Raw genomic sequence first — 26736 nt, 5'->3', positions numbered from 1 at the left:
AACAAATCTTCTTATTCAACCTGCCTTGATAAAGGCTAGGTTTTGCACGGATTCTGCCAGTGGATTAGAAGCTTGCAGACAGCTCTGTGCACCAGGGATTTCTTTTTAACACAAAAGCCATAACCCTTGCATCTGATGCTTCTGATTAACTTACTCTTCCTGTTAACAGTTTTGCATAAAAAACATGCAGAATAACCTTGAACACGAGAAAGCATGAGAAAATGTGAGATGGTGCTCTTCCACCTCCTGATATCCATACATCCATTTTTTTTCTAAAGTGGAAATTAAACTCTTTGGTGTCTCTTTCTGTTGTCCTCGTCCGTTTGCCCGAGCTACACTTAGTACATTACAATTAGTGATTGACACTATAGCAGGTGGATAACACTACATTAAATGGGTGAAACATTAAACTGTACTTAAGCTTCTTGAACCCCTAACAGCTTTTCTGGCAGATATCCTAGCATTCAGTTACTGGCTTTTTAAGTATACACTGTAAAAATATTTAATTAAATGTAATTTTGTACTGCAAATTTGTATTTACAGTGGTCATGTTAACCCAAAAGCATCACATTTTATTTTTTTGATGTAAGACAGTTTACCTTATGACATCTATGGGGCTAAATCTAGAATGTTTGCTGAAAAGATGCTGTAGAAGACATTTTTTGTTATTCTGATAAGCATATAGTAGCATGTTGGTCAGGTCACACCTTGAACTGGAGGAGGATATTAGGCTTATTTGAAAAAAATATATAAAGTATGAACTATAAACTATGATGACGTGATTTGGCAAAAGATTTCCTATATGTTAATATATAGTCCATGTGTAGTTTAGTTATTTTCATAGATGCCCTTCAGTATTGCAGATAGTGAGAGTTAAAATGACAGAAAATAATTAAAACACGTGTCACCATCTTTTTTAATGAGCCAAACCTGCAAGTTGAACACATCTTATTTTAAGATTTCACAGCCCCTCCTGGTGTTGTGTGATGCTGTTGTATTTACATACTTACATCATCTTGCACTTGACTGCCAACTGAGCCATATGCTGCCGTGTTAATTGTGCATTTGATTACATGCCCGAACTATTCCCTGAGAAGTTATAATTTTGTCAGGTAATCAGTCCTGCTGAGTTAAATCTGTCACTGACAGCCTGTGTGATGCTCCTCTGTCATTTCTCTTCCCATGGCGTTCAGTTGTACAACATGGAAATCTTTTTCTTCTTTCCAGTTATCTCTTGGATTGCTTGGGATTTGTGGGTGCAAAAAACAAACAAACCACACACTTGGAGCAAATTCCATCACTTTATGGAAATGGCCATTCCCTCAATCCATTCATGTAGGGATTTAAGTAGCACGCTTTCCCCTTCATCCTGTCATTACAATCCTTTTGTTAAGCCGTCGTTCCAGCAGCCTTTTGGATCATCACCGTCTGTTTTTCTGCATTTTAACGCATTATTATCAAGAGAGATGCTTAAATTAGGTATCTCGGCGCAAGTAGCTAGAAAATAGCAGTTCATCACAGACAGGCAATTCAGATATTAGAATTGCAGTTGTTTCCCTCAAATGTCACAACACTTGAAAATAATGACAGAGTGTGTTTTACGTTTGCATCTTCTTGTTTCTATGTTGCTTAAATTACTGCAGAAGATCTGTTTTATAAGCTGCAGTCCAGCTGCCCGAGAGTTAAATTCAAATTGCGTGCCTTAAAAAAAATTGAAAGATTTTTGTGTTTTAGTGCACTGATCCACTAAGTGCTAACAATGATACATACTTTTCATACTGCAGTATAACTCAGGTTTGCACGGCTTATTGTTAACATAGATCACAAGATTAATTTGATTCCAACATGAAATTTATCTGTTACAATGAGTTACCCTTACACAGTGATCCAGGTGAGTACTTGACTTGTACAGTATTCTGCATTGGGTCTATGTGAATTAGACAAAAACAAAATAGATGAACAAATTACATATTTTGTATTGTTTGATTTCAAGATTGCAACTTAGTGAATCTGAAAGTAAAAAACAGTTACATTTTGAATGCTGAAGTAAAAATCTTTTGTTTCATGTATGTTTTCTTTCGGTAAGTCTAATTAACAGTTAATAAATCAATTTATTAGTTGACAGACTTGTAATTTGATTTGTTTTACAGTTTGTCAGTTTTACATAAAAATATTCCTGTGTTTAATTTTTTGTTTTCGCACAAAGACGTGTTCATACTTAGTTTTCTGTTAATTGTAGAAAATGCAATTGACAACCTAGTTTCGTGAAATAGTGCATGAGTGAAACCAGGTATTCATATTATTGTAATACACTTTTGTTGATGTAGGTTTGGTATTTATTTAACAGTAAATAAAGTAGTGTAAATATTGCAGCAGATGTTACTGTGTCAAAGTTACTGAGGCTGGAGCACAGAAAAAGTAAGTAGATTTTTCCTCACCTTATATATTTATTTATTTAGCATATAACCCTTGTAAAAATGTTTTAGTTCACATTTTATGTATTTCTTTATTCCAGAAATTCAGTAACCAACATATAAACATCATCTGTGCAAAGATGTTTCTAAAGTGAAACAGTGAAAAATTACAGCACTGTTAATACATAAATATCCAGGCTTTGTACAAGAAGTCCAATTTTGGCACACATTGGACACCATATATCAGTTAAATTCTTTTAGGTATTTTAGGTAAGAGCAGAAATGATTTAATTTCATTAACATGCCTAAAAATGCTTGTTTTTGAATATTTTTGAAGAATTAACCACATGCAGGGCAGGTGAGTTTAAATGTCCTCTGGCTGTTTAAACTCTGAGGAGCTGGAACTTTGGCACCTTTTGGCCGATTTGCATGATTGATACCTCTTTTTAGTCGTTTGAGCCAATATAATCATGGTAACGATGCCACTTTCACTTCACCCAACTAGAAGTTGCTAGGCCAGACTCACGTGGGCCCAAATTTATGACATGTGGCATATGTCCAGTCACGTGTCTGTAGCTGGGTCTCAAATGGCGGTTGTTGACGGAAATGCCTCTGATGCGGCTAGTTAGCCGCGGTAGCTGCTGATAATCACGGGGCTATTGGCTACCAGCAAAAATAACTAAGGAAACTGGGACAGTAAGTCAATTTCTGTCTTAGTGCATTTGCGGCGCTACACGTTTTTGTAGTCTTCTTTTGCAGCTCTTTCAGTGAATTTTGATCAGAGCGTGGTGAAACTTCGTGTTTGGAATCAATAATAGCTCTGGAAGCTAACTTTTGTTGTGTTTGGTGGTTTATATGAGGTTTTAGCTGGGATTCAGAGGTTTCTGTGGATGCTACACATGTCGGGACTTATATTTCTGACCCTGAGTTATAACGAATTAAATGGTTATAACTTCCTTTTGCCCCCGGTACTGGGGGTGTGGGTGCTTAACTGGTTTTAATGCCATGTAATTATAACAAATACATTTCAAGTTCATCCCTTACCTAAACCTTAACCCTTCTGACCCATTTTTAGTGACTTCACACCGTAACTCTCCTTCAGTCACCCATGGGTCATAAAAGTGTGGAGGTGCTGTGTCTCTTCACTTTGTCTTCCTCCTACATGGCCTGCTCTTAGGGTGTGTGTGTGTGAGTGGTGAGTATGTTGATGTGTTTATCTGCTTGGTGTGTATGTTTTTCTGTATATGTGTGGATGTGTGTTTCGTCTTTCTGTTTTACTTTTCAAGCACAGTGTTCCAGCATTGTTACAATTCAAGGGCCTACACCTGTCGGCACTCACATTCACACTGTGTGCTGTGTGTGGGGTGGGACATAACTAATAAATAGCGTTGCCTGTGTGAGTTCTTATCCATCAAGATGGCGAAAATATTTTTTCCTCAGAAAACCTTGGTGATTTTAGAAGACAGGGGAGATTTGGAAGATGCTGAAGAGGAAAAGTTTTTAGAGCAAGAGTCCTTTTGTCTTTATTGAAGACAATGCAAACAGTAAATAGGAGGGTGGGGGAATAGCACACGGAATACAGTTTGGGGCCAGACTCAAACCCAGGCCCCTGTAACGAGGACTCTAACGTTCAGCACATGGGTCACCTGCTCAAACAGGTGATCTATTCAAAGTCGGACAGTTTGTTTGAAAAGACGGATGAGATTGGCAGTCGGTCTGGTCCAAAACAAGCATATGAGAAGAAGTAATAAAATGAATGATCTCAAAAAAAATTGTGAAACTAAGCACCTTCTTGCCCAGGAATTGAGGTACTCTGCATGGCTGCCAGTGTGCCGCAGCCATAACCAACACAAATGGCAGCTTGTTAAGAATGTAAAATCTCATTCTGAACTTTCCATCCCAGATATCGTTTGAAAAATCATCTGTATCAGGTGATCGAAATTTTGTTCTAGATTCAGGAACAACTGAATGAAAAAATGTTATGTAAGTAGGCACAAGTGGACAGGAAGACACAGTGTACTTCTTGCATGAAATACAACAAACAACAAAAACATGCCCCTCATCTGTTGTATATGCTGACACAAACAAGCCCTTTGGTGAATGGGACTGAAACTGTTCAATTCCTAATTAAATTAAAAGATGTAAACATCAGTAGTGGTCATTCGTTTATATATTTGTTTGTTAAGATAAATGTTTTTTCATCCATATCTTGGTTATGATTAATATTTCTTTTTTATGACAATTTGTATCACAAAAAATAAATAGCACTTTTATTCATGAATGTTGACTAACAGAGGGAAATTCCAAATATTAACCATATGTGGTTTGTAATGCTTGGAATTGTCAGATATCTATATTACATGTCTTTTACATACATTTTGTATTGGTGTATTGATTTAAAAACAAATAAAAATCAATGTGGTGGTCCATGAGTAACCTAAACATAAAACCTATAAAAAGAAATTTTATGTGCAATGTAAAATCACTTGACAAACACTGGAAAATGTGAAGATAAGACACAAATGTGTCATAAACAATGTGTTACTTAATTGTAATTCCATAGGAACACCTAGTACTTAAATATGCCGCTGGCAAATCTAATTAATAACCAAGCTTCATGATTTAGAAGTGCTTGATTGCATTTGTATTATAAAACAAAATGAAAACTTAGCCTGGAGTAAAATGTACTTTTCCATGTGACTTATGATAACTTACATGTACTCTAGATGAAAAGCGTATTACTGTACAACATGCACTGAACTTAGGATTTGCTGTGTCTGGTTTAGCAGATTTTGCCATGTTTTCTGTGTCAGTATAAAAGCTGTTTATGTAATTGAGGGAAGGCTTAGCCAGAGGCATGACTACTGGAACGCAACCAGCTGTGTGTCATAATTAGATAAGAGGTAAACAAAAACGCCTAACATAAACAACAACACTGATTTTGTTTTGCCCTCCAACCGCAGCAGCCACCTCGAGCTCGTCCGCTCTGTCATGTATCAGCTGTAAACACACTTCTCTGTCTTAATGGTCACATTGACTCACTGCTGCACTAAGGCGATAGTTGCTTTAGGGTAAGTTTGTTGTGTGAAAGAGTGCGTTAGTGCATCTGTGTGTGTGTGTGTGTGTGTGCGCGCGCGCGGGCATTTGTGGGTCCTTTCTGAGTGTCCATCAGTCTATAATCAAAGAAATAGCTTTACTTCACAGTGAGTAGCGTTGAGGATCCCAAATAGCAGAAGGAGCACTGGATCAGTAACAATTTTACTGCGGTTGCTATGCAACACAAAATTTGCCATCTACATGCAACATGCGTGTTTACTATCATATGGTTATCCTGATATAATAAGGAAGATAATGTCATGAATTCACTAAGTTAATGTCTGACTTATAGAATGAGTCACTTGTTCAGTTTTGTATACTTGTACAAAAACTATATCTAATTAGCATCTGATTCTTCAAGCCTTTGTACACCATTTAAATTATTTCATTTTCTTGTGACCAGCTCTCACTCATTACAGCTCAGCACATTAAATCACATGGTTAGACTCAAGAAAAAAACAAAAATATATTCAAGACATTTATTCAAGACATAGAACAAGGTGAAAGGAAAACATTTTGCAACTAAAATAATTTCTTAAAAATCAGACAGCAACAGTGTTGACTCGTTGTTAAACACTGACTTGATGAAAGTCAAGTCAAGTCATGATTGCAGACCAAAAAAAAAAACCCCAAGGCAGGGTTACTGACCTGGTAGCCTGGCTGCCTCTGGGTGGGTCCGGGGCGGGCATGGGGTTTTGGGGGTGCTTCGTCTCTGGGCTGGGGCCCTGGCTGGGCCTTGGGGGCTTGGGTCCTGGTTGGTGTGTCGCCGGGATTGTGGGCGGGTGGGTGTATGGGGGCTCAGCCCTGGCGCGGGGTGCCACCGGTACATCGAGCCACCTGAGGGGCTCTTCAACCTGTGGGGGAGGCTGTTACATCTTTGCAGGTGGTCTCCTCTCTCCAGGAACTCACTTTGCAGGTGGGGGAGAGATATAGGAGAAGTGGAGGAAGAACTCAGCCTGGGTGTCTATTGTCTTGTGTAGTCTGGGAGATGAGTGGATGGTGGGGTCAGGTGGGCTGCCCCGGGCTCTGTGGGGCTGGGCGGCGCTGCTGAACTGGGCGCCGGTCTGGATGGGCCTGAGCCCTCTTGCCCTGGTGGGTTCCAGAGTATGGGGGTGCCTACTGGGGTCAGCGGGGGAGCTGGATCATGGGCCACTTGCCCCTCCCTTCCTTCCCTCCCCATCTCCAGCTGCCTCCCTCTTCCCGCTCCACCACAATCACCCACACATGCAGGGCTGTGGGGTGAAGGTGTGTCACTAGGGTGCAGGGGAGGCATCCCCCCTTCTGTCCCACTCTGGCTGCCTGTGTCTCAATTTTATCTCTTTATCTCACAACTTAGACATTCACATTACTCACACTCTCATAACACATACATATAGGACCTTGGGGGTGGGCATGCTACACGGCATCCAGAAGACCGTCAGGGTGTACAACCTCACCTCTGGCACCGTTGCCCACCTCTCAATTTTAAATACACGTATACATTGAGGGCTATCAGGAGGGGCTATGCACTTACCTGCTGCTCTCTGGTAGGTAGCTACATGCCCTCCTGGGTTTTAAATGCACCTTAGAACGCACGTGCATCAACACTACATATGAGCGGGCGGAGGTTGGTTTGGAGTCTTCACACCCCCCGTTCTCTGTTGCCTGTTGGGGCGGGGGGCTGGGAGGAGGAGTTGGCCATCTGATTGGGGTCTGGAATGTGGGGCCTCCCTGCTGCTGCGGAGTCGGGGAGGTCTGCTTTTCTCCACCCCAGGGAAGAGGGTAACACTACCTGGGTCTGGGTGCAGTTTCCCCCTCTAGGGGCAAGGGTACCTAGACCTGTGGTATAGAGTACGCTCGGGGTGTGTTTTTGTGTGTACAGTGTCTCTTTGTGTGTGCCTACACGTTGGGTGAGTGCTGAGTATTTGCATATGAGAGCATGATGGCAATGAATGGATGTTCGTATCTGTGTTTGTCTGTGTCTATATGTAAGGTGGGGTATCAGACGCCACCTCTCTAGGGACATCTCAGGCCCTCCAAGTTATGAGGCCTATCTCCCCCCACCACTCCCCCTGCTAGTGGCAGAAATCGGTGCATTGGTGGTTCTTGGTGTCCGGGGATGGGTGTTCAGGTACGCACCGGCTCACTCTTGTTGGCTGCTTGTTAGGGCCTGGAGCCTGGGGCTCGCTCGGGCCCCCTTTCTCAAGAGGTGATCCAGGTGATTGATATATGTATTTTTTGTCTGTTTGTTTTGTTGGTTTTTGTTTTTTGCCCTTTATCACCGTTTCTCTTCTCCACTGTTTTTCTTTCCCCACCTCTCGTTCTTTCTCCATTTTCTTCCCCCCAGTCTGTCCCATTTGTAGCAAGTGAAATAAAATAAAATAAACAATAAAAACAAAGGTCAATTAAATGGACCAATACGGCAAGGCTGGGATGGTCCATTTGGTAAAGTAAATCCGTTGGACATCTTTCTTGGCCTTTAGACAATAATTCTGATGGCAAAAGAACCAAATGGGAGAGGTGGGGGGGAAAAAAAAAAGAAAAATGAAAAATCCCAAGGCAGACTCAGACTGATATTTTTAGTGCTTTAATATGGAAGTAAGTAGAGTTTAGGTAACAAAGACAGTTTGTAATCTGTGTTTAAATGAGTGGGCAGGCAGGTAAGTTTGCAAAGAGCGTACAGATTTTGCTTGTCTGAGTCAAGATGGAGGATGGGGATGGGATGCATTGTTCCGAGGCTTCGGCGCGTGTGTTGAGATATCCAGGAAAGCTTTTATGAAGCGCTCTCTGAGTGTTGCTTCTTTAAGGAAAAGGGATGTGACTGATGATGGATGGATGGACATAATATGCTTGAAGTATATGAAGTATGCTACTACTATAATACTCACCAGTTGTGTTTTTGTTTTCTTTGCAAAGTATTTGCTGTGTGCCAAGCAACTGGGGTACAACAACACCTGATCTATGGGTATCATCTATGCAGTTGCATATATCCAAGCCTTTGTAGGCTTGCTGTGGGATACTTGTACGCCCCTGCCTCCTCAGTACCATGTGAAAGGGTTTTTGCCAAAGCTGGAGAGGTTATTACCTAAAAGAAAAACTACCAGCGTGGAAAGAAAATATTATTTCTTACTTTTTGTCATTTCAGTATTCAAAAGCACAATCCCTGTCCCATCATTTTAAAACATTGGAACAGTTTTAACATAAACGTCTCGTATCCTGTTGTATTTATTTAAACACTGACTGTAATCATATGGACATTTATAGACTTCTGTTTGTTTTACTTTAAAAAAAAGTGTTTTTGGTAGTGATTATACACAGATACTGTTGTAAGACAGCTAAAAGGCCACGACAATAAAAGTTTTGAACAGCAGGGGGGTTTGTGTGCAAATGAAGCGTTTCCTGAACCAAGTGGATGGAAAGCTTCAACGCTTCATGAGACTTCATCCGGCCATCAGCACTGGAGAGATAAACTCCAGCATTCTGAGTGCACAAGGTGTCAGTTAAACTGGAGGGCAGCATAACCAAGGAATTCCTGGGAGAGAAGATGAGAAGGTGAACCACACACAAGGAGACAATTCTAGATAGTTAGGCTTAGACCCTGTCATTACCATGTATCGCTACCTAAACAATCTGGCAATAAGTGGGGGAAAAGTCTATCCTTAAGTATTACAGATGATGAGATAATGGCACTCAGGTGTGATGAAACAGCTGCTGCAGCCCCTGACCACGCCTACTGGAAACCCCAGTTACACAAACACCTGAGAGCTGGAGAGACAGCAAGAGGGCATAGCAAAAACAGAAGGGGGGGGGGCTCTGTGGAGCAATAAGTGCTGGGAAGATTTCATGTTATTTATATCTTCAGTTAAGTAACAGTTTGTTTAGGCTCAGGTAATGTTTTTTTAATAGACTTTAAAAAAAATTGAAATAATCAATTCAGCTTTTTTTTCAGTTGCAGTACAATCTGCCACGATCTCACTCTGTCCTTTGCATCCTCTTCTGCCACACCAGTCCTCTTTGTGTCCTTCTTCACTGTAGCCAAGCTTCATATCTTTATCCAGCATATATTCAACACCTCCTCTTAGTATGTCCTCACTTTGTCTCCAAACTGCTCAACCTTATCTGTCTCTCTGATAAAGTCATTTCTAATCCTGTCCCTCCTGGTGACTCCCAATAAAAATCCTACAATTTTCAGCTGCACCACACTGAGCTCGACTTCCTGCCTTTTTGTTAGTGTCACTGTTTCTTGCTCTTGCTAGTGTCACACTCTTACTGCTGTCCTTCTGTCACAAATCCAAAAATATATAACAAATACCTTAAATAAGCAGACACTATAAGGGTTAAATATGTTTTGATTTTCTATGCAGACTTTATGTTTATTGTGGCTTAAAAATGTGTCTTTTGACAGTAAAATTTACAGAGCCCTGTGCTATAACCCCCCCCCCCCCGCCAGTGGTTCAGGTTCAGGTTACTTTATGTGTACCTGTGGGTTTAGCCTGCAGATGGTGAGTCATCCATCCACATTTTCCAAAACAGACAGACAAAAGATAACCATAATACAGCATAATGAAGAAAAATAATAATAACAAAAAATAATAAATAATAAAAAATGCCCAGCATGGTTTTATGCTGTTGCTTCACAGCATGAAGGTTTGATCCTTGCTGTGTGGAGTTTGCATGTTCTCTCTTTGCTCCCGTGGGTTTTCTCTGGTTGCTCCAGTTTCCTCCTGCACGCAAAAAATATGATTGTTTGGTTAATTGGTGCTTTTAAATAGACACTTGAATAAATACTTGAAATGTGCAATTCACTTGTATTTTTATTTTTTATTCCTATTTATTCTATTTATCCCCTTCGTATATTTTATTTATATTGTCTCTGTATTTATATATGTGTGTGTGTGTGTGTGTGTATATATATATATATATATATATATATATAATATTCTGTAACTCTGTAGCTTCTGTCGGTGCTGTGCTTTTTTGGAAATCGAATTTCCCAGAGGAACCCACCCGAGGGATTAATAAAGTTCTATCTAATCTAATCTAATCTAAATTGGCCATAGTTGGAGATGTATGAGTGTGTGGTTGTTTGTCTCTCTGTTTTAGAACTACGATGGATTTGTGACCTATCTGGGGTGTACTCTATCTTGGCCAATGGTGAAGGATCGCTGGCAAATAAATTTTAATCATTGTATCATTGTGATATTAATAAATGAAATTAAGACATCACAAAAGACTGCTGGAAAATAGTATTTAATTTTATTCACACATACTATACATTTACAATGCACCACACGAGCAAACTGCCAGTGTGTATAGTTATTTGTATATTATCATTAAAGTCGTGTGAAATAACACGTTTCAATTTTTTATTCAGTTGGCATTGAGAGTTTGGAGTCTATTTCAGGAATGCACCTACCAAGCTTATTATTACTGCAGCCATAACTTATGAGATGAGGTGCAAAGGTTGGAAAAGACTTGTTGGGTGCATCCAAACTGATCAACACAACATGTGTATGTGTGTTTCCATCATGTAAAAATCTGCCTTAATGTGTCCCCAAAATAATTCCACCTCATTCAGGGCATTTTGTGATGAGCCACCTGGTCTCAGCGCCACATCAGTCAGGTGGAATAATTTTCTTGTTAACCAGCTCCAATAAGCCACCTGAACACTACAGACGCAAGATGGAAATTGGAGTATAATGTGCTAAAATAGATTTAGATTTGGAATAAAACCTGACATCCTAGCAGCTCCAAACCAAAACTCTGCCGTCACAGACATTTCATTTTCATAAAGCACAGTGGCGTGCTCTCAAATTCCAATTATTTCTGGAGTTCAGCTGTCAGATCAGCTTTCTTGTTGGAACAAATCGCAAATAAGTAAAATAAGAGTAAGACGCTGAAATGTTCAATGTGAGTCTAGTACTTTTTTTTTTTTAGATAAACAGGGATGGAATAAATTGGTAAACTAACAATGAGATGGAGTCCATTACAAGTGGTGTTTTTCTAGTAGTGATCTCTACTTTGCCCCAGCAGACCAAAGAAGTGAAGAAATATTTTTTAATCATGTTACCACTTCATCTGGTCTAATGTTGGAGGCGGTATGTGTTAGTGTTGCACCAAACGTCTGAGAGTACAGGTGAAAATTAGTTTTCAGACTCTGTGGGAGTTAATTTAACTCGTCAGTCCCCGCCGAGCAAAGTAAAAGATCAAATCAAGCCCTTAAATTACAAAGGATGCAACGGTGTGTATCTGTTATTTAATGTCTTGTGGAAGTCACACAAGTTCACGTGGTATATCGGGTTGAGTGTGGAAGCCTGTGGAAAGCTGATTTAAATGCATTTAGTAACTCATTAAAAGTTGCTACAGTTTTTTTATACTTTAAAAAAAAATTCATAATGGAGTTTGTGTATACTTGGTACATAATATATAGTATTTAAAGGCACTGACAGGTACTTCAGCCCACCACACAGTTAGTTCCCGATGTCACTTGTTTGCCTCACTTGAGATCCATGCAGGCTTCTTGTTTTTTGGTTTCACATAATCCCAATAACAGCAGCAACATAAACCTAAACCCCAGACTTCAAATAGTCCCTTGATGAATTTATGGGTGATATTACAGACACTGTGTCTATGTTTTTCTACAGTCTGTACGTGCTTTTAACATCTTGATTGCATCAGCTGTCTGAGCCTGTACAGAATTAGAGTGCCGTGTTAATATCTCACCAGCTCTGGCTGGCAGTACAAAGGCAGTCACAGTAAAACATCTCCCTCGTATGTGAGACTCTGCCAGATAAGCAAGGGTTGATCTTTTTGCACGAAACCAAGCATTTTACTAATTTGAGTTGCTGCACTGGAACAGAGTTCAAAGCAGAGCTGCGATTTGCGGCTGCTTTCTCATGAGAGAGGAGGCCAGCTCTGTTGGCAGTAAGACGAGCCGCTGATTGTTCCACTCTCCATGGGCCTCTCAGATGAAGATGGAGAGTATTGCAGGACAACAATCATCTGAAAGTACACAAATTTTACTGAGCCGAGCATTGTAAGACAGACCACACAAATAGCAACACTCACAGATAGGAAGTAGGGAGAGAAGAGAGAAAAAAATACTTCATTTGTCGCTCCAGAACTGGTGTTGTGAATTTTGTGAAATTATTACTGAATCCATCTGTTGCAATTTCATCTAAATTCTACATCTGCAGCTCCATATCATTGGACTGCACATCACTTGAGCTTTTGGTGAAATAAAACACAATAATTTAATACATGAACCCCAGAGGTGTTCACAAGTGAATATGACTTTGAAATTATAGGCTCAGTCATACGAGGTAGTGATACAGCAAACTGATCTGGGCTTTGTTGCAGAGGCTTACAGAATTTATTATGTTTTTACAAAATGACTATTTTCAGAGATGTTTTATAAGCTACTGCAGTTTTGAAGCTAATGGCTAATGCACAAAAAGGACAAAAAGATTCTTAAGTTTGTTTGTTTGCTTCTTTCCCTTTATCACTTGTTATCCTGGAGTTCCCTCAGCTTATTCATTAGCTTTAAGGGAGGGGTATCAAACATATTGCATGTTGATGTCAGTATTAACATACTGAAGTGTATGGAAAGTTCAATGAATGATAAAGAGGTTAAATGCTACTTTTTGTTTAATTTCCTGGGATGTGGATGTTATGAGCAGTGTTGGTCAAGTTACTTGAAAAAAGTAATCAGTAACTAATTACTGATTACTTCCCCCCAAAAGTAATCCCATTACTTTACTGATTACTTATTTTCAAAAGTAATTAATTATTTAGTTACTTAGTTACTTTTTAAAAACACGATTTACAACCTGAATAGGTAATAAAGCGATAGATCTTTCAGCCCAATTCTACTTTTTCTGCATAATCCATCATACAAAATGTAATCAAATGAAAAAGTCTCTTTTTAAAACTTTTTTTATTAGTTTTAATCTTTTAACTTTATGCATCAAGCTAAAGTTTAATTACATGCAACATTCTCTGACTGGAAGAAATTTGTTTAACATTTAAACCTATTTTCCGCACATTCCAGCACATAAAATAAAATATTTAAAATAATATATTTTTTTGTGTTTACACTCAGTCTTTCAAATAGATGCAAGTGCAACACAGCAGAAAATAAATAAAATCAAAGACTAGCGGTCCTGTTGCTCTATTTTCACCTGTAAAGCAGGAGTGGAGTAGGTGGAGGTTTGCCCTGGTGCAGGTGTGCCGCAGCGGTCAGTTGAAGAATCTGCGAGTTTCTCTGTGAATTTCCCGTTACGTGGTGCTTGCTTGGAACTTTAGGGGTTTTTTTTCGCTGTAAAAAGAGTTTTTCTTCCCACGCACAACGGACACTAATGTTTTTGTCACTTTTTATGGAATCAAACTCAAAGTAAGGTCAGTACTTCCACGCTTTAAACGCTGCACGGTCATACTCTCTCCCGCACTCAATATATTATCCATTCTTGATCTGCACACAGCTGTTGCCACGAATGTTGCACTCGCTTACATCACTGTCATGAGACATTCTCACAAATAAATCATGGTTTTAGTAATGCAGTAATGCAGCGTTCCTACGGGAAAGTAACGGTAATCTAATTACCGTTTTTGCAATAGTAATCTCTTACTTTACTCGTAACTTGAAAAAAGTAATCAGATTACAGTAACGCATTACTTGTAATGCGTTACTGCCCATCTCTGGTTATGAGACGTACTTTAACATTGTACTTGCTCTTCTGAAAACATCTCAGGAAGCCCATCGGACCGTAAATGTAAATAGATGGTTCATTGAATATGAACATTTTTTCATATAAAGGGAAAAGTGTAGTTTTCATTTTTCATGTTTCCATGCAGTGTAGCATGAGCACTAATGACTTTGAGATACCTGCTTTAAGGTTATTGTGCACAAATCGGTGGTTTGGCAGTTAGCTGATACAGTTACTGATACTATCATCCTGGTTTCACAGATTCAAATGTCAGTGCAAGTGTAATGTAATAAGTTGAAATGTGGTGGTGACGACAGCACAAGCTTTGTGGAAATGTTGTAGATTTTACAGCTATTCACCTGATTGTGTCCAAATTATTTTCCTTTACCTGACTAAGCAGTTTTGTTGTCTAAACCAAACCAAACTACAAACAAAAATGAAAACTACTTGTCTGACTACTACAGAGAGGAAACCTCAGGACCAGTGAATTTCTTTGTCCAGGACTCTTTGCAGTCCTGTGAAAAATTAAATAATGAATAATGATTTAAGAGCCAAGTAGAAGTAGATTTAAGTAATTGTTTTCTTTATAATGATCAGCCTCTCACAGTACTATGGAGGAATTTTTACTGTTCTTTATAGAACTGCTTTATGTCACTGAGATTTGTGGGCATTAATTTGCATAGATCTCTCAAGAGGCACAGGAATTCATTTGGGTGAGATCTGGATTGTGACTGAACCATTGATTCTTTTTTTATCCATTTTCTTGTGGATTTGCTTTTTTGTTGATTGTGATTGTCCTGTTGCATGACCAAGTTTCAGCTAGGCTTTAGCTGTTTTACAGATGACCCCCCATTTGACTCTAGAATACGGCGTACGGAGGAGTTCACAGTTTACTAGGTAACTGCAAGGTGTCCGGGTTCTGTGGCTGCAAAGCAAACCCAAACCCCTCCACCACCGTGTTTGACAGCTGGTATTTGGTGTTTGTGCTGATATGCTGTGTTTGGTTTTCACCAAACATGCCACGATGTCAGACATCGCCACTTAGATCTCATCAGTCCAAAGAACATTGATCTAGAAGTCTTGTGGTTTGTTCATGTGCAGATTTGTAAACCTAAACTGTGCTATCTCCTTCTAGAGGTCTTTGTTTGATCTGTTTCAAATTGTACTGTCATGAATTTTTGGAGCTGTTGGGTTTTTCTCAGTTTCTCTGAGCATTGCACCATTTGACCTTTGGATACATTTGCTGGGACGTCTGCACAATTGTGTTAACACCACACTAGCAAACTGCCAAAACCTCTGTTTTTATAGATATGATATTAATTAATCAGTCCTTTGAAAACAGTCTCCTTGTTTTCATGTGCCTGTGTGAATTTATTCAATAATAAATAAATACAAAGCAGTTGTGCTTGTTGTGTCCCACTACATGGAACCAATGGGAAAACAGCATGCATTTCCAAAAAACCAAGAAATAACTGAACTTTGACAAGGTGTGTATATTTCCTACTGATCCAAAGCTCATCAGCACAACTCAATTCAAGAGAAATAATTAAATTTTGAATTTTATGCATTTTCAAACACATGAATAGATACTGGTAGATTGATTTTGTTTGTGTGGGTTGGTTTAGTTTGAGTTAATCCAGTTAAAACTCAGTAGATTCCACCTGTGACTGCCAAGTCATAGCTATGGGAATTTGTGTCCTTGAATTGAAATGAGCCAGACTGTATATCTGGGTGTTCATATTATGCAAATATGGCTAACTCCTGATTTTGTTGTCCTGTTTTTCCAGAATGCAGGAGAGGGACCTACAGAGCATGTACGGAAGGGCGCTGCTGCTGACCGTCTGTATGGTGTCTCTCTGGGGACAGCTGACCAGTGCATCGTCACATAGGAGCCACATAGGTACACTGCATGTCCTTCCATTCATTAGTTTCGCATTGACCAGTGGCTGAACAGAGTGCTATCTTTCATAAATCATTGTTCATTCATACTATACAGAAACTCAGAAACACACACACAGCAGGATGTTCTGGGCAGGATGCCCAGAACAAATAAAGTCTGTTACTATGTCTGAGCAACCTCTGTAGTGAAGGAACTCAGGAAAGCATATAGTCACTGTATTATCCCATTAAAAGCCAGCAAAATCTTGTGAAATGATTTTTCTTGAAAATAATGAGCTTGTTTGACTTCAAGATGGGCAGAAAAGCAAAAACCAGGAGCAGCAGACTGTGACAAACACACCAGCAGAATACATATTTAAAGGCGATTCATGCTCAGTTAGAACAAAAACTAACACATGCTATCACTGTGCTCACATTGTCCTTGAAATGTCTAGTTAAGTAGATTGTAATGATTATTGAGAGAAGCCAATAAATTTCCCTGCATACACTTCTTTGTAATTTACTTCCCAGGGATTTATACCAGTACCTGTTAGGAATTATGCATGCATATTGTGTTATTAAATTTTTATTCTGAGCTGTAAATCATCGCTTTAAGTTTCTATTTTACTTGCTATGATGGGCTAACATTTCCCCCCAAAAATATAACACCTGATGTGTTTTCTGATGTGGAAGGATTACAGTTGAGTGCTTTCAGTGGATCCATTCTGACCAAATTGGTACCCCAGTCACAGCATGTCAGACCCAATTCCTTATAGCTCAGTCACATGTTGTGGTCACATTTCATCTCAATGACTTTTTAAAAAGAAATTGATATGATTTGTTCAACTTTCTTGGCTTCTAAACAGCAAGGCAAAGATGTACTTTAAGGTTGTGTTTTGTGCACATTAAAATTCAACAGTTTAGCAGTCTTGTAAGTCAAGCATCAAATGGAAAAAAGTAATACCAGTACACTAAGTGCATGCATGCGTCTCAGTGTGTGTGTGTGTGTTTGAAGCAGAGGACAAGACCTTTCAAAGCGATTTTCCTTAATGGAGAGATGGCCTGATCCCTGGGCGTAACAGTAGAAACTGTGACTACACATTGAGATAATGAGCCTTATTCCACTGGAGGACAAACAGCACACAGTGGCTTGAGGGAAACAGCTCCATGTTAGCTGAAAACATATAACCAGCAAAAGACTTTGATAGAGCCAAAACAGGATGGACTACACAAGGAGACTGTACATATTATATGTCACAAATGGATTGCACTACATACCTTGTCTGTGTATGTTCAAATCAAATCAAATCAAAAACAGAGGCTGATAAATATGGAAAATATAACTGTATGTCAACCTGTTTTTTGACTTTGCTATTGCTAGATTAATAATTTGATTCATCATTCATTGGTGCACAGCTATTGAATATTTTCTTGTTAACTTAAGGTATATGTTTTAGTAAAATGTAATCATTCAACTTTTTAAATCAGTATAGAGAGCTCCACCACATCTAACTTTGTGTTCCTGTGTCCTAAACCTGTCAGGGTTTCTGGGTCTTTGACCCAGTATTCTTAGTTCATGTTCACTGTTTATATTCTGTCTGCTTCACCTCCTGTTTTATTGTGTTAGCCTTGGTCCATGTGCATTATGTTCCGTCCTCTTCCCATTATCATTAGTTCATTATGTTCAGCTGTGTACTCACCGGTCTCTCATTATCATCATTATCACCAGTCTGTGTATTTAAGCCCTCTGTTCTACCCATTCAATGTCGGGTCATTAATGATGTATGTCTGATGTCAATGTCGTCTGTATGTCCAGTCAGTCAGTCCTTTGTTCATTCGGTCAGCCAGCCCTTTGTTCATTCGGTCAGCCAGCCATTTCCTCCCTCTGTACCGTTTGCTCACTCCTTCGGCAATAAACATCCACCTTCACCTACCTGCCTGTGAGTCCAGCGTTTGGGTCCTCCTTCTCTCATCCACGACACTACCCTTGACAGAATGACCCGACCACGCGTTGTGGACCCAGCGGACCCTGAACTTTTCGAGCGGCAGGAGGCAGCGCTCCTTCGCTGGACGGAGGGGCTTCGGGGAAAACAGCGGCTCTTCGCGGAGAGAGAGCACGTCTTCGAGGGGACTCGCCTGGCTCTGGGCGGGCCTCGGAGACGCCACGTTCCCCCACCTGCTGCCTCAGCTGCACCGGAGCATTCGCCTGTTTCCCAGTCGCCCGTACACTATCCTGTTCGGTTCCCGGACCTGCAGCCACAGCACCCAGAGCCAGCTGTGAGCTCTCCTGCTCCTCAGCCAGGGGTTTCCGCACCCGCTGGCCCGGCCGCTCCTCAGCCAGGGGTTTCCGCACCCGCTGGCCCGGCCTGTCTCCAGCCAGAGGCTTCAACTTCGACTGGTCAGGCCTCAGCCTCGGCTGCACCCACGCCCGGCCCGGCCTCGGCTGCACCCACGCCCGGCCCGGCCTCAGAGCCTTCGTCTGCTGCGGCCTCAGAGCCTTCGTCTGCTGCGGCCTCAGCCTGTGCTTCGCCTGGTCCCGCCTTGACTGGTCCCGTCTCGACTGGTCCTGTGCCCACCGGGCCTCGGCCAGTACGCCTGACACTGGAGAGCCGCCGCCGCTGCCTTCCGCGCGGCCGGCCCCCGGACCGCCTTCGCCTGGGTGGCCGCCGTCGCCTTCCGCACGGTCGGCCCCCGGACCAGCGCTGTCATCGTCGCCGTTGCCGTCCGCACGGTCGGCCTCCCGAACTGTGTCCACGTCGCCGCCGTTGCCGTCCGCACGGTCGGCTCCCTGAACTGTCTCGTCTCGACCGCCGCAGCCGCCCACCGGACCGGCTCAGTGGTCACTGCTGCCTTCCACGTGGCCGCCCTCCTGAACTGTCTCTGTGTGGACTCCGTCCCTCCGTCCTGGGCCCCCTCCGCCCGCCCTGTTCTGGTTTTTCGTTCTTTTGGCCGTCGGGTGCCGGCCTTAGCGGGGGGGGGGGGTTCATTCAGTCAGCCAGCCATTTCCTCCCTCTGTACCGTTTGCTCACTCCTTCGGCAATAAACATCCACCTTCACCTACCTGCCTGTGAGTCCAGCGTTTGGGTCCTCCTTCTCTCATCCACGACACTACCCTTGACAAAACCAGCATTATTCACATTTACTTATTTCACTATAATAGATTAAGTGTTCTATAAAACACATTTCCATTACACAACCAGTGATATTGTATTGCGTCTTAAATCATTTTTACTTTATATTTTAAGTGCATTGTATATAACTGCACCAACATCAACTGAACAATCAGACATAATAAAATAAAACAACTAAACATAATAAAAATATAATTTTTCAACTGTGAACACACAACATTCAAAACAAATACAATGTGAAATACATGATGTGCAAGAGTGGAAAGCAGTCTCACCAGCTTTTCCTCAAGAAATATGAAATAAAATATGGAACATTCCAAAATATGGAGCATAAAAGATAAAATACAATATATGGACAAACGCTACATACCTTTCCATACTCTTCTGTGTGCTTTGGCGTTTCACATTTTTCATTGTTTGAACAAAGACCCCCGGTACTCATAAAGAATTATTTACACATTGTGATGTACGATAATGTGCTTTTAGCTCTGTGACAGCAGTGCGGGACAGGGCTTTTCCTGGTTAATCATGACCATGCACAAAGGCCCATAAAGGAAAGGTGCTCTGACTTTGACTGGTCTGCACAGGCTTACCTCACCCAACATCTTTCAGATAAACTGAAACCACAAGCTACACATAATAACATAAATACATAGTGTATATAACCCGATCACCTCTCATTTCATGATTTTTCCTAAAATGGATTTATTTGCCGTATAGTTAATTTTGAGGTGTATGGGGAAACTACATCAGTCATTTTCACCCCAATAGAATCAATGTAAAATGCTGCACTCAGCAGGCCTGTTTACACACATTTTGATGTGAAGGCTGTTATAATATGAGTCAGAACTAATGATATGTGACTGATGAATTAAATATGTAGGAAGGTATAGTGAGTTAAAATAACAAATTATTATTTTCACTGCTCTGGCTGTGCAGAGCGGTTGGGGGATGAACTGAACAGAGTCCAGAGTGTGGAGAACTTACCCGAGCAAGCAAAGGGTGAAAGCTGGAGCACAGCAGCAGAATTGGATGTGTTTTAGGTGATCTGTAATGATAATAATTATCTAAATCATTTCAACCCTATAACTGAATCCTAACAGCTGACTTTGTCAAATATTTATTATAATTAGAAAAACTAGGTGACACTTAACAACTTAATTCCTTCAGGAAATTACTTCTTTGCCTTTGCTGTGGTCAAAATGTCCACATACTTTAGCCATGTTTCATATTGTTTCTGTTTTGGAGTGAGCATCAGGACAGCTTGCCTTTTTGCCTACTCGTGTAATAAACTAATCATTCCAATCAATATGTTCTGTATATATCTCTGTAGACTGACAGTAGAACACCAAATCCAAGTAGTTTGAGCGCAAACATGGTGGATAAACCATTAAATCATCAGGCTTACATTGAACTCTCATTGTTTTTGCATTTGTCCCACTCATGTGGTTTGTGTGCTTATTCCTGTGATTTATTAGGAGAGAGAGAGGGCCAATGAAAGTAGTCTGGCCTGTTCTGCCCAGGCTGCGCTGACACTTCTGTAATCACGTAGCCTCTCCCTGAGCTACAGAGGTCAAGCCAAGGTGCGCCCAATAAACAAACCTCTTTAGCCCTTCTGTTTACTGAAGTGGGGGCTTTGCCAAAGCAATTGAACCTTTCACCATTGCCTGACTGGAGCATGCTGAGTTTACAGCGTGCACACATAACCCCTGTAATAAGACCACTGCATCCCCCAAAGCACTATCTACATTCATTAGCCGGTCATGAAAGAGTGGAGAGGGAGATGAAGGGCGAGAGATGGCGCTAGAAGAAGAAGAGTGGTCCAGCAAGAGAGAGAGAGAACCAGCGTGATAACAACTACCTTTCGGCTTTACAATTTGTTTTGGTCCCATCGATAGGATTTAGACTGATGTTGTGGCCTGGTCAAATGGGAGCCTCATTACTCAGCTATTTAGATGCTTGGACACTTTTTTTTAACAGCAGCTCAATCTGTCTCATTTAAAAAGCAGGAATGAAGCTCTTTGTGGATTGTTGGTCAGTGTCTGTGAGGGGAAATGTAGGAGAGAGGAAAACAGGCGTGAAAAACACATTTCCCACTGAGGCTGTGCGATGCAACATGGCAGCAGCTCCCACTCGTTGAGAGAGGGAAAAGAAAACGCTCTAAGCAGTGCTGTTTACAGGTCGTAAACTTTGCTAGATTTTAAAATATCAAGCATTAAGCCACATGGCTCATGGATAACTACACAAATTGCAAAATGACTTCGGGGATCAGCTTTACACTCCGGTTCTATATTCACATGCACACAAGGGGCCATGCCGCCTTATTAATAAGATGAAACTGCACTGGCTCTCATTTGAATAGAGTAGAATATTTCCATATTTGCTTATGGTGGAGACTTTCTAAAAACTGCGTGATGCACTCTAATGGTTCGTTCTCGAGCTGATTTTTATGCTTTGGGGGATTTTTTTTGTATTCTATGCAAATTGGTTTCAACTTTTTTCACTCTTTCCCAAATTAATGGCAGAATCCAACAAAAAAGTTTTTGTTCCCCACACTGTCCCCATCAGAATAATTTCTGGAAAAAAGATATATTAGGATGTGTCACATTAATACAAATTATGAATTAAAATATGCTTACTAGATAAATTAGACTTGTTTTCCTGTGCCAGCCTGGAGGGAAGGAAGACTATGAAAAAGAGCTTTTCATGCTTGATGGATCTTGATGAGAATCAGGCGGCAGCAGAGCGCTTTTTCTTAGTGTTTAAAGGCTTAGATCATTTTAGAAACTCAAAATAATATAATTTGTTACTATCCAACTTTGAATAGCCTTGGGGTAGATTTAGTCATTGTGTTTTGAACAGTGATTTTTTTTTCTTCACAGTAGAAGAAATATTAAAATGAAATAGCTTGATTATTGAAAAAGTTGTTTTATCCTGTGCATGTCTCTTTGGTTTATACTTAACTCATTCATTCTTCTCTCTGTATTCCCATTTCCACAGATCACCAAATAAGCAAAAAACACTGAAAGTGAAAATAAATATAAAGTTATCTTCCACTGTGGCTGCTAATGAAGACTGCATGAAAAAGTGAATACAGTGTTGTAAAGATATTCGTATTCAAATATTCTTGATGAGATATGGATTAGTCTTCTTAACTGTTAAAATACCTCAAAATGGTAATATTCATGTTTATTATTAAAATTGTTCCCTTTGATATAAATACATTTTTGACAAGACCTTCCAAGTAACTTCACTTAGCTAACTTTAGAGCAGCATAATATTAGTTTTGCTGGTCTAAATTCTATTATTGTTCAATATCTTCAGCCCTAACAATGTGTTGATGCTATAGATTTGTAAAAATATATAAAAATCCATAAATAAACAGTATCCTCCATAGACACACACACTCTCTCTGTCTTACACACACACTGACACACACACGCACACGCACACACACGCACACACACACACACACACACACACTCTTTATAATAAGAAGTGAAAACCATACTCAAAGATGCACCCAGCCGCTTGAATGAAAAATGCTCACTGAATGCAAGTTTTCATTGCCTGTGTGGCCTGCCGCATGTATAAATGTGTTTCTGTTCAGCTGGCATACTTTAAATTTTGATGACATAGTGCAAAAATTGTAATTGCATTTTAAGTCCCAGGAGACGTTCTAAAAATGTCAAACACCCATGGATTAAAGATACAAATGAGTACAAATAAGAATAGCTATATTTAGGCTTAAAGTTTTTTTTTTTTTTAATGATGGCAAACTGACAGTGAGGTAAAACCCTTTTAAAACGTGGACTAGACAATAGCTAAATAATGAAATAAAACATAATTTTTTTTCTTTTTTTCTTTTTTTTAAAAACATAAAAGTGGTCCATTAAATGTGATTAGAACCAGTGATCAAGGTGCGAGAGAAATATTTATGATTTTGGGAAAAAAAATAGTTTATTAAATTAACAAATTGCTGCTAATGTGGTTACATTTTTTGGTTTTTTGTTGTTTTGTTTTTGAGCTCCCCAATCCCAGAGAGGGGATTCGATTCTCCCACTTAAAACGAAAGACAAATATCAGGTTGACTTAAACAGAATTTTTAGCTAAGACTGATGAATAGGCACATCAAAGTGCAGGTTTTCTTGGAAATTTCCAGAACGGATCACGCAAAGCAAAAATTGTTAAACCTGTGCCAGAGTTAACTAGCACTGGCAAGTTAAAATATTATACAGCAGAACTGCTTGACGCCAGCATTAGTCCTGCCCTTTTGCCAATTGGCTAATCTTTAGTGCTGCAGAATGCATTGGACTAATTGCTGTTTAATCCAGAGACTGCTATATCTTGTCATAATATCAGTGTATTTTAAATACAGGTCTCCTTGGAATTGATTTGAGTCCACCAAAAGGATCAAGTGGATTTTTCTGTGTCATATTTTTTCTTCATTTTGAGACTTCATCATATGTATCTATTCCAATTTCCTGACTTGTATAAAAACCTGTAATGCAGTAAATTTACTGTATCTGGGTCTGTGTTGGTGTGTGGTAGTATTCATTAGCCTTCTGCACAGTCCACATCAGGTCAGTGTGGAACCCTTGCCCAGAGATAGCATGACATTATACGAAGCGGCTGAGGAACAGGTCATCCCCACCCTGGGGATGTGCGGGGATGCGGCAGTGGAGCATTTGTCCTGACATTTGGAGAGCAGGTGGACAACACAATGGTGGGGAGGTAGTAAGCAGAGGGAGATTGAGATGGAGATGTGGGGCTGTTTTAGATGCACTGTGGGGATGACAGGGGTCAGCTCGCCCCATCTTCCAGTGGCAGGTCCTGAGATTAGAAAACCATCAAACGTCCTCTGCTATACACATCTGAATGGCAGCTATAGATGAGCCGTGAGTGGCTGTGTGTGGCCTTGGTTCTATCCTCTGTGTGTGTGGTTGTGTAGCTGACAGAGGGGAACAAGGGGACACTGTATGTGCTGAGAGAATATCAATAGTTTTATTCACATACACAGAGGAATCAAAGTTCAAGCATGATAGTTGGGAATTGTAGCATTGTTGCATTAGTACAGGACATAGTGTTAAAGGACAATTTTTGTTTTTGCTTATGTGATTATTCTTATTGTCTGTTCTAAAAATATAAATGACTGTTATACTATAAAATAAAACATTTTCCCCCAAATTCTGTTACGATCATCAAACCACTCAAACTATACTCTTAATCTACATATTGCTCACATCTAAGGGTCTGTGTAAAGTAAATTTGTTTAGTGCTCTCTCACATGGATGCCAAAATAACTGTCTAGACTGTAAGCATCAATTCTATGCGTGAAAAGGCCTGCAAATTTAGATAACCTACAGTGTGAAAAGAGCACCAAATGTGTTAGATGTCTAAATATCTATTTTATAATATGTTACGTAATTGTGAGCGTATTAAAAATACAGTTATGGTCAGAAGTTTACATACCCATGATAGCCCATTAAGAGTGTAATTATGGGCTTTTAATGATTTCTTTGAACTGTCTTTCCAAGTTGGGATAATTGTATAGCTTACATCTTTATTGACTTTAAAAAACGAAAATTTATTTCAGATTTCCTCTAATCCACAAGGTCAAGAGGGTCAAATGAATACAAATACTTAAAAACTGTACATTGTCATTTAACTTAATAAGATCTTCGCTAGCATAAAATAATTTTGTTTTACAGCATTGATTAGATTGACCAATACTCAGAACAGTGGGAAAGTCCAAGGAACTATGTACTGGAAACTGCTGTTGACAATAAAGCAATTTTTTTTTATTGTCATAGACAGAGACGGCACTGACAAAGAACGAAGCCCCTGCTCCAAAATTGACACCTTTAAGCTCAACTGAAAGTACACATGGACATTCAACATGACAGTGACCTCCTGTATTTCAACCTATTTTTAACCCATAACCAGTTTAACAATAGAACCACCAGTACGGGTATAAATGACCCCCTTGGCGGTTCTAATGTTAAAATGAACCCCAAATGGCCGAATATCCAGCCAGAATTATGGCAGAAGCTTGTTGATAGTTACCAAAAGTTTCTGGTCAAGGTGCAACTTGCTGAAGAACATAGGGAAATTCAAACTTGTTCACCCAATACGATGTGTGTGTGTGTGATATATATATATATATATATATATATATATATATATATATTAGGGGTGCAACGATACACAAAATTCACGGTTCGGTTCGGTTCGATACTTTGGTGTCACGGTTCGATATTTTTTCGATACAAAAAATGTTCATGCATTTTTAATTTGTCATTTATTAAAATTATAAATATATATTTTAACTCAAAAGTACAGTTTTTAAATTTAACCCTAACCCTTGTGCGTGTTTTTTATTTTGACAGCGAATGCGCACCTGCGGACCACTTATGTGCAGCCCTGGTTATTTAGCTCATCATATTGCAGCCACAGAAATTCTTTTGTCCATGAAACCATAAAGCTGCACTTTCTTTTTGCCTCATAGTCTGATTTGTCATAACTTTTAATCTCGTTGAAATGACCTCAACTACACAACACGGCAAATCTCCGTTAACGAGCTACCGCCGATCGCTCCGTGCATGGGGCTAGACGGCCAACACGTTAACGAGCTAACTGCGCTAACACACTAGTTCACACCAATGTAATTGAGCATTGCATGGCACATTCAACATACTGTTTTACTTTAGTCCATGACTCGCTTACCTTCAGGGTCATACGTCACATGAAAACCAAAATAATTCCAAACGCCAGATCTGAATGACGTTCAATTTGCCTGTTGCAAGGAGAGCTTAACTTCTGTCTCGCTAGCTTGCCCTGCGCTCTTCCTTCTGACTATGCTGTCTGTGTTGAGCGCTCAGTGGATCTGCGACAGTGCAGCCTAGGCAGAGTAGTCGAACACAGATTCACTGAGCGCTCAACACAGACAGCATCGTCAGAAGGAAAATTGATAAAATAAATTACAAATGTTGTATTGTTCGATACATATGCGTACCGAACCGAAAGCACTGTATCGAACGGTTCAATATCGATACGAATATCGTTGCACCCCTAATATATATATATATATATACAGTGGGGCAAAAAAGTATTTAGTCAGCCACCGATTGTGCAAGTTCCCCCACCTAAAATGATGACAGAGGTCAGTAATTTGCACCAGAGGTACACTTCAACTGTGAGAGACAGAATGTAAAAAAAAAATCCATGAATCCACATGGTAGGATTTGTAAAGAATTTATTAGTAAATCAGGGTGGAAAATAAGTATTTGGTCAATAACAAAAATACAACTCAATACTTTGTAACATAACCTTTGTTGGCAATAACAGAGGTCAAACGTTTACTATAGGTCTTTACCAGGTTTGCACACACAGTAGCTGGTATTTTGGCCCATTCCTCCATGCAGATCTTCTCGAGAGCAGTGATGTTTTGGGGCTGTCGCCGAGCAACACGGACTTTCAACTCCCGCCACAGATTTTCTATGGGGTTGAGATCTGGAGACTGGCTAGGCCACT

The 26736-nt window shown here is 40.1% G+C and overlaps 1 protein-coding gene across 1 annotated transcript in view; it reads left to right on the top strand.

The window, feature by feature from the left end:
* The window catches only part of tafa3a (TAFA chemokine like family member 3a), a 120558-nt gene that overhangs the window by 50199 nt on the left and 43623 nt on the right, over positions 1-26736 (top strand). Inside the window, exon 2 of the mRNA XM_085275012.1 lies at positions 15982-16094. Within this exon, the coding sequence (XP_085131138.1) occupies positions 15983-16094 (112 nt within the window). The 5' untranslated portion in view covers position 15982. The remainder of the gene's footprint in view (positions 1-15981; positions 16095-26736) is intronic.

Source organism: Mchenga conophoros, linkage group LG5 (genome assembly GCF_057382185.1).
Source record: "Mchenga conophoros isolate Kocher_MC1m ecotype Shallow Benthic linkage group LG5, M_conophoros_male_GT1.1, whole genome shotgun sequence".
Lineage (NCBI taxonomy): Eukaryota > Metazoa > Chordata > Actinopteri > Cichliformes > Cichlidae > Mchenga > Mchenga conophoros.
This window is presented reverse-complemented; position numbering and strand designations above follow the sequence as displayed.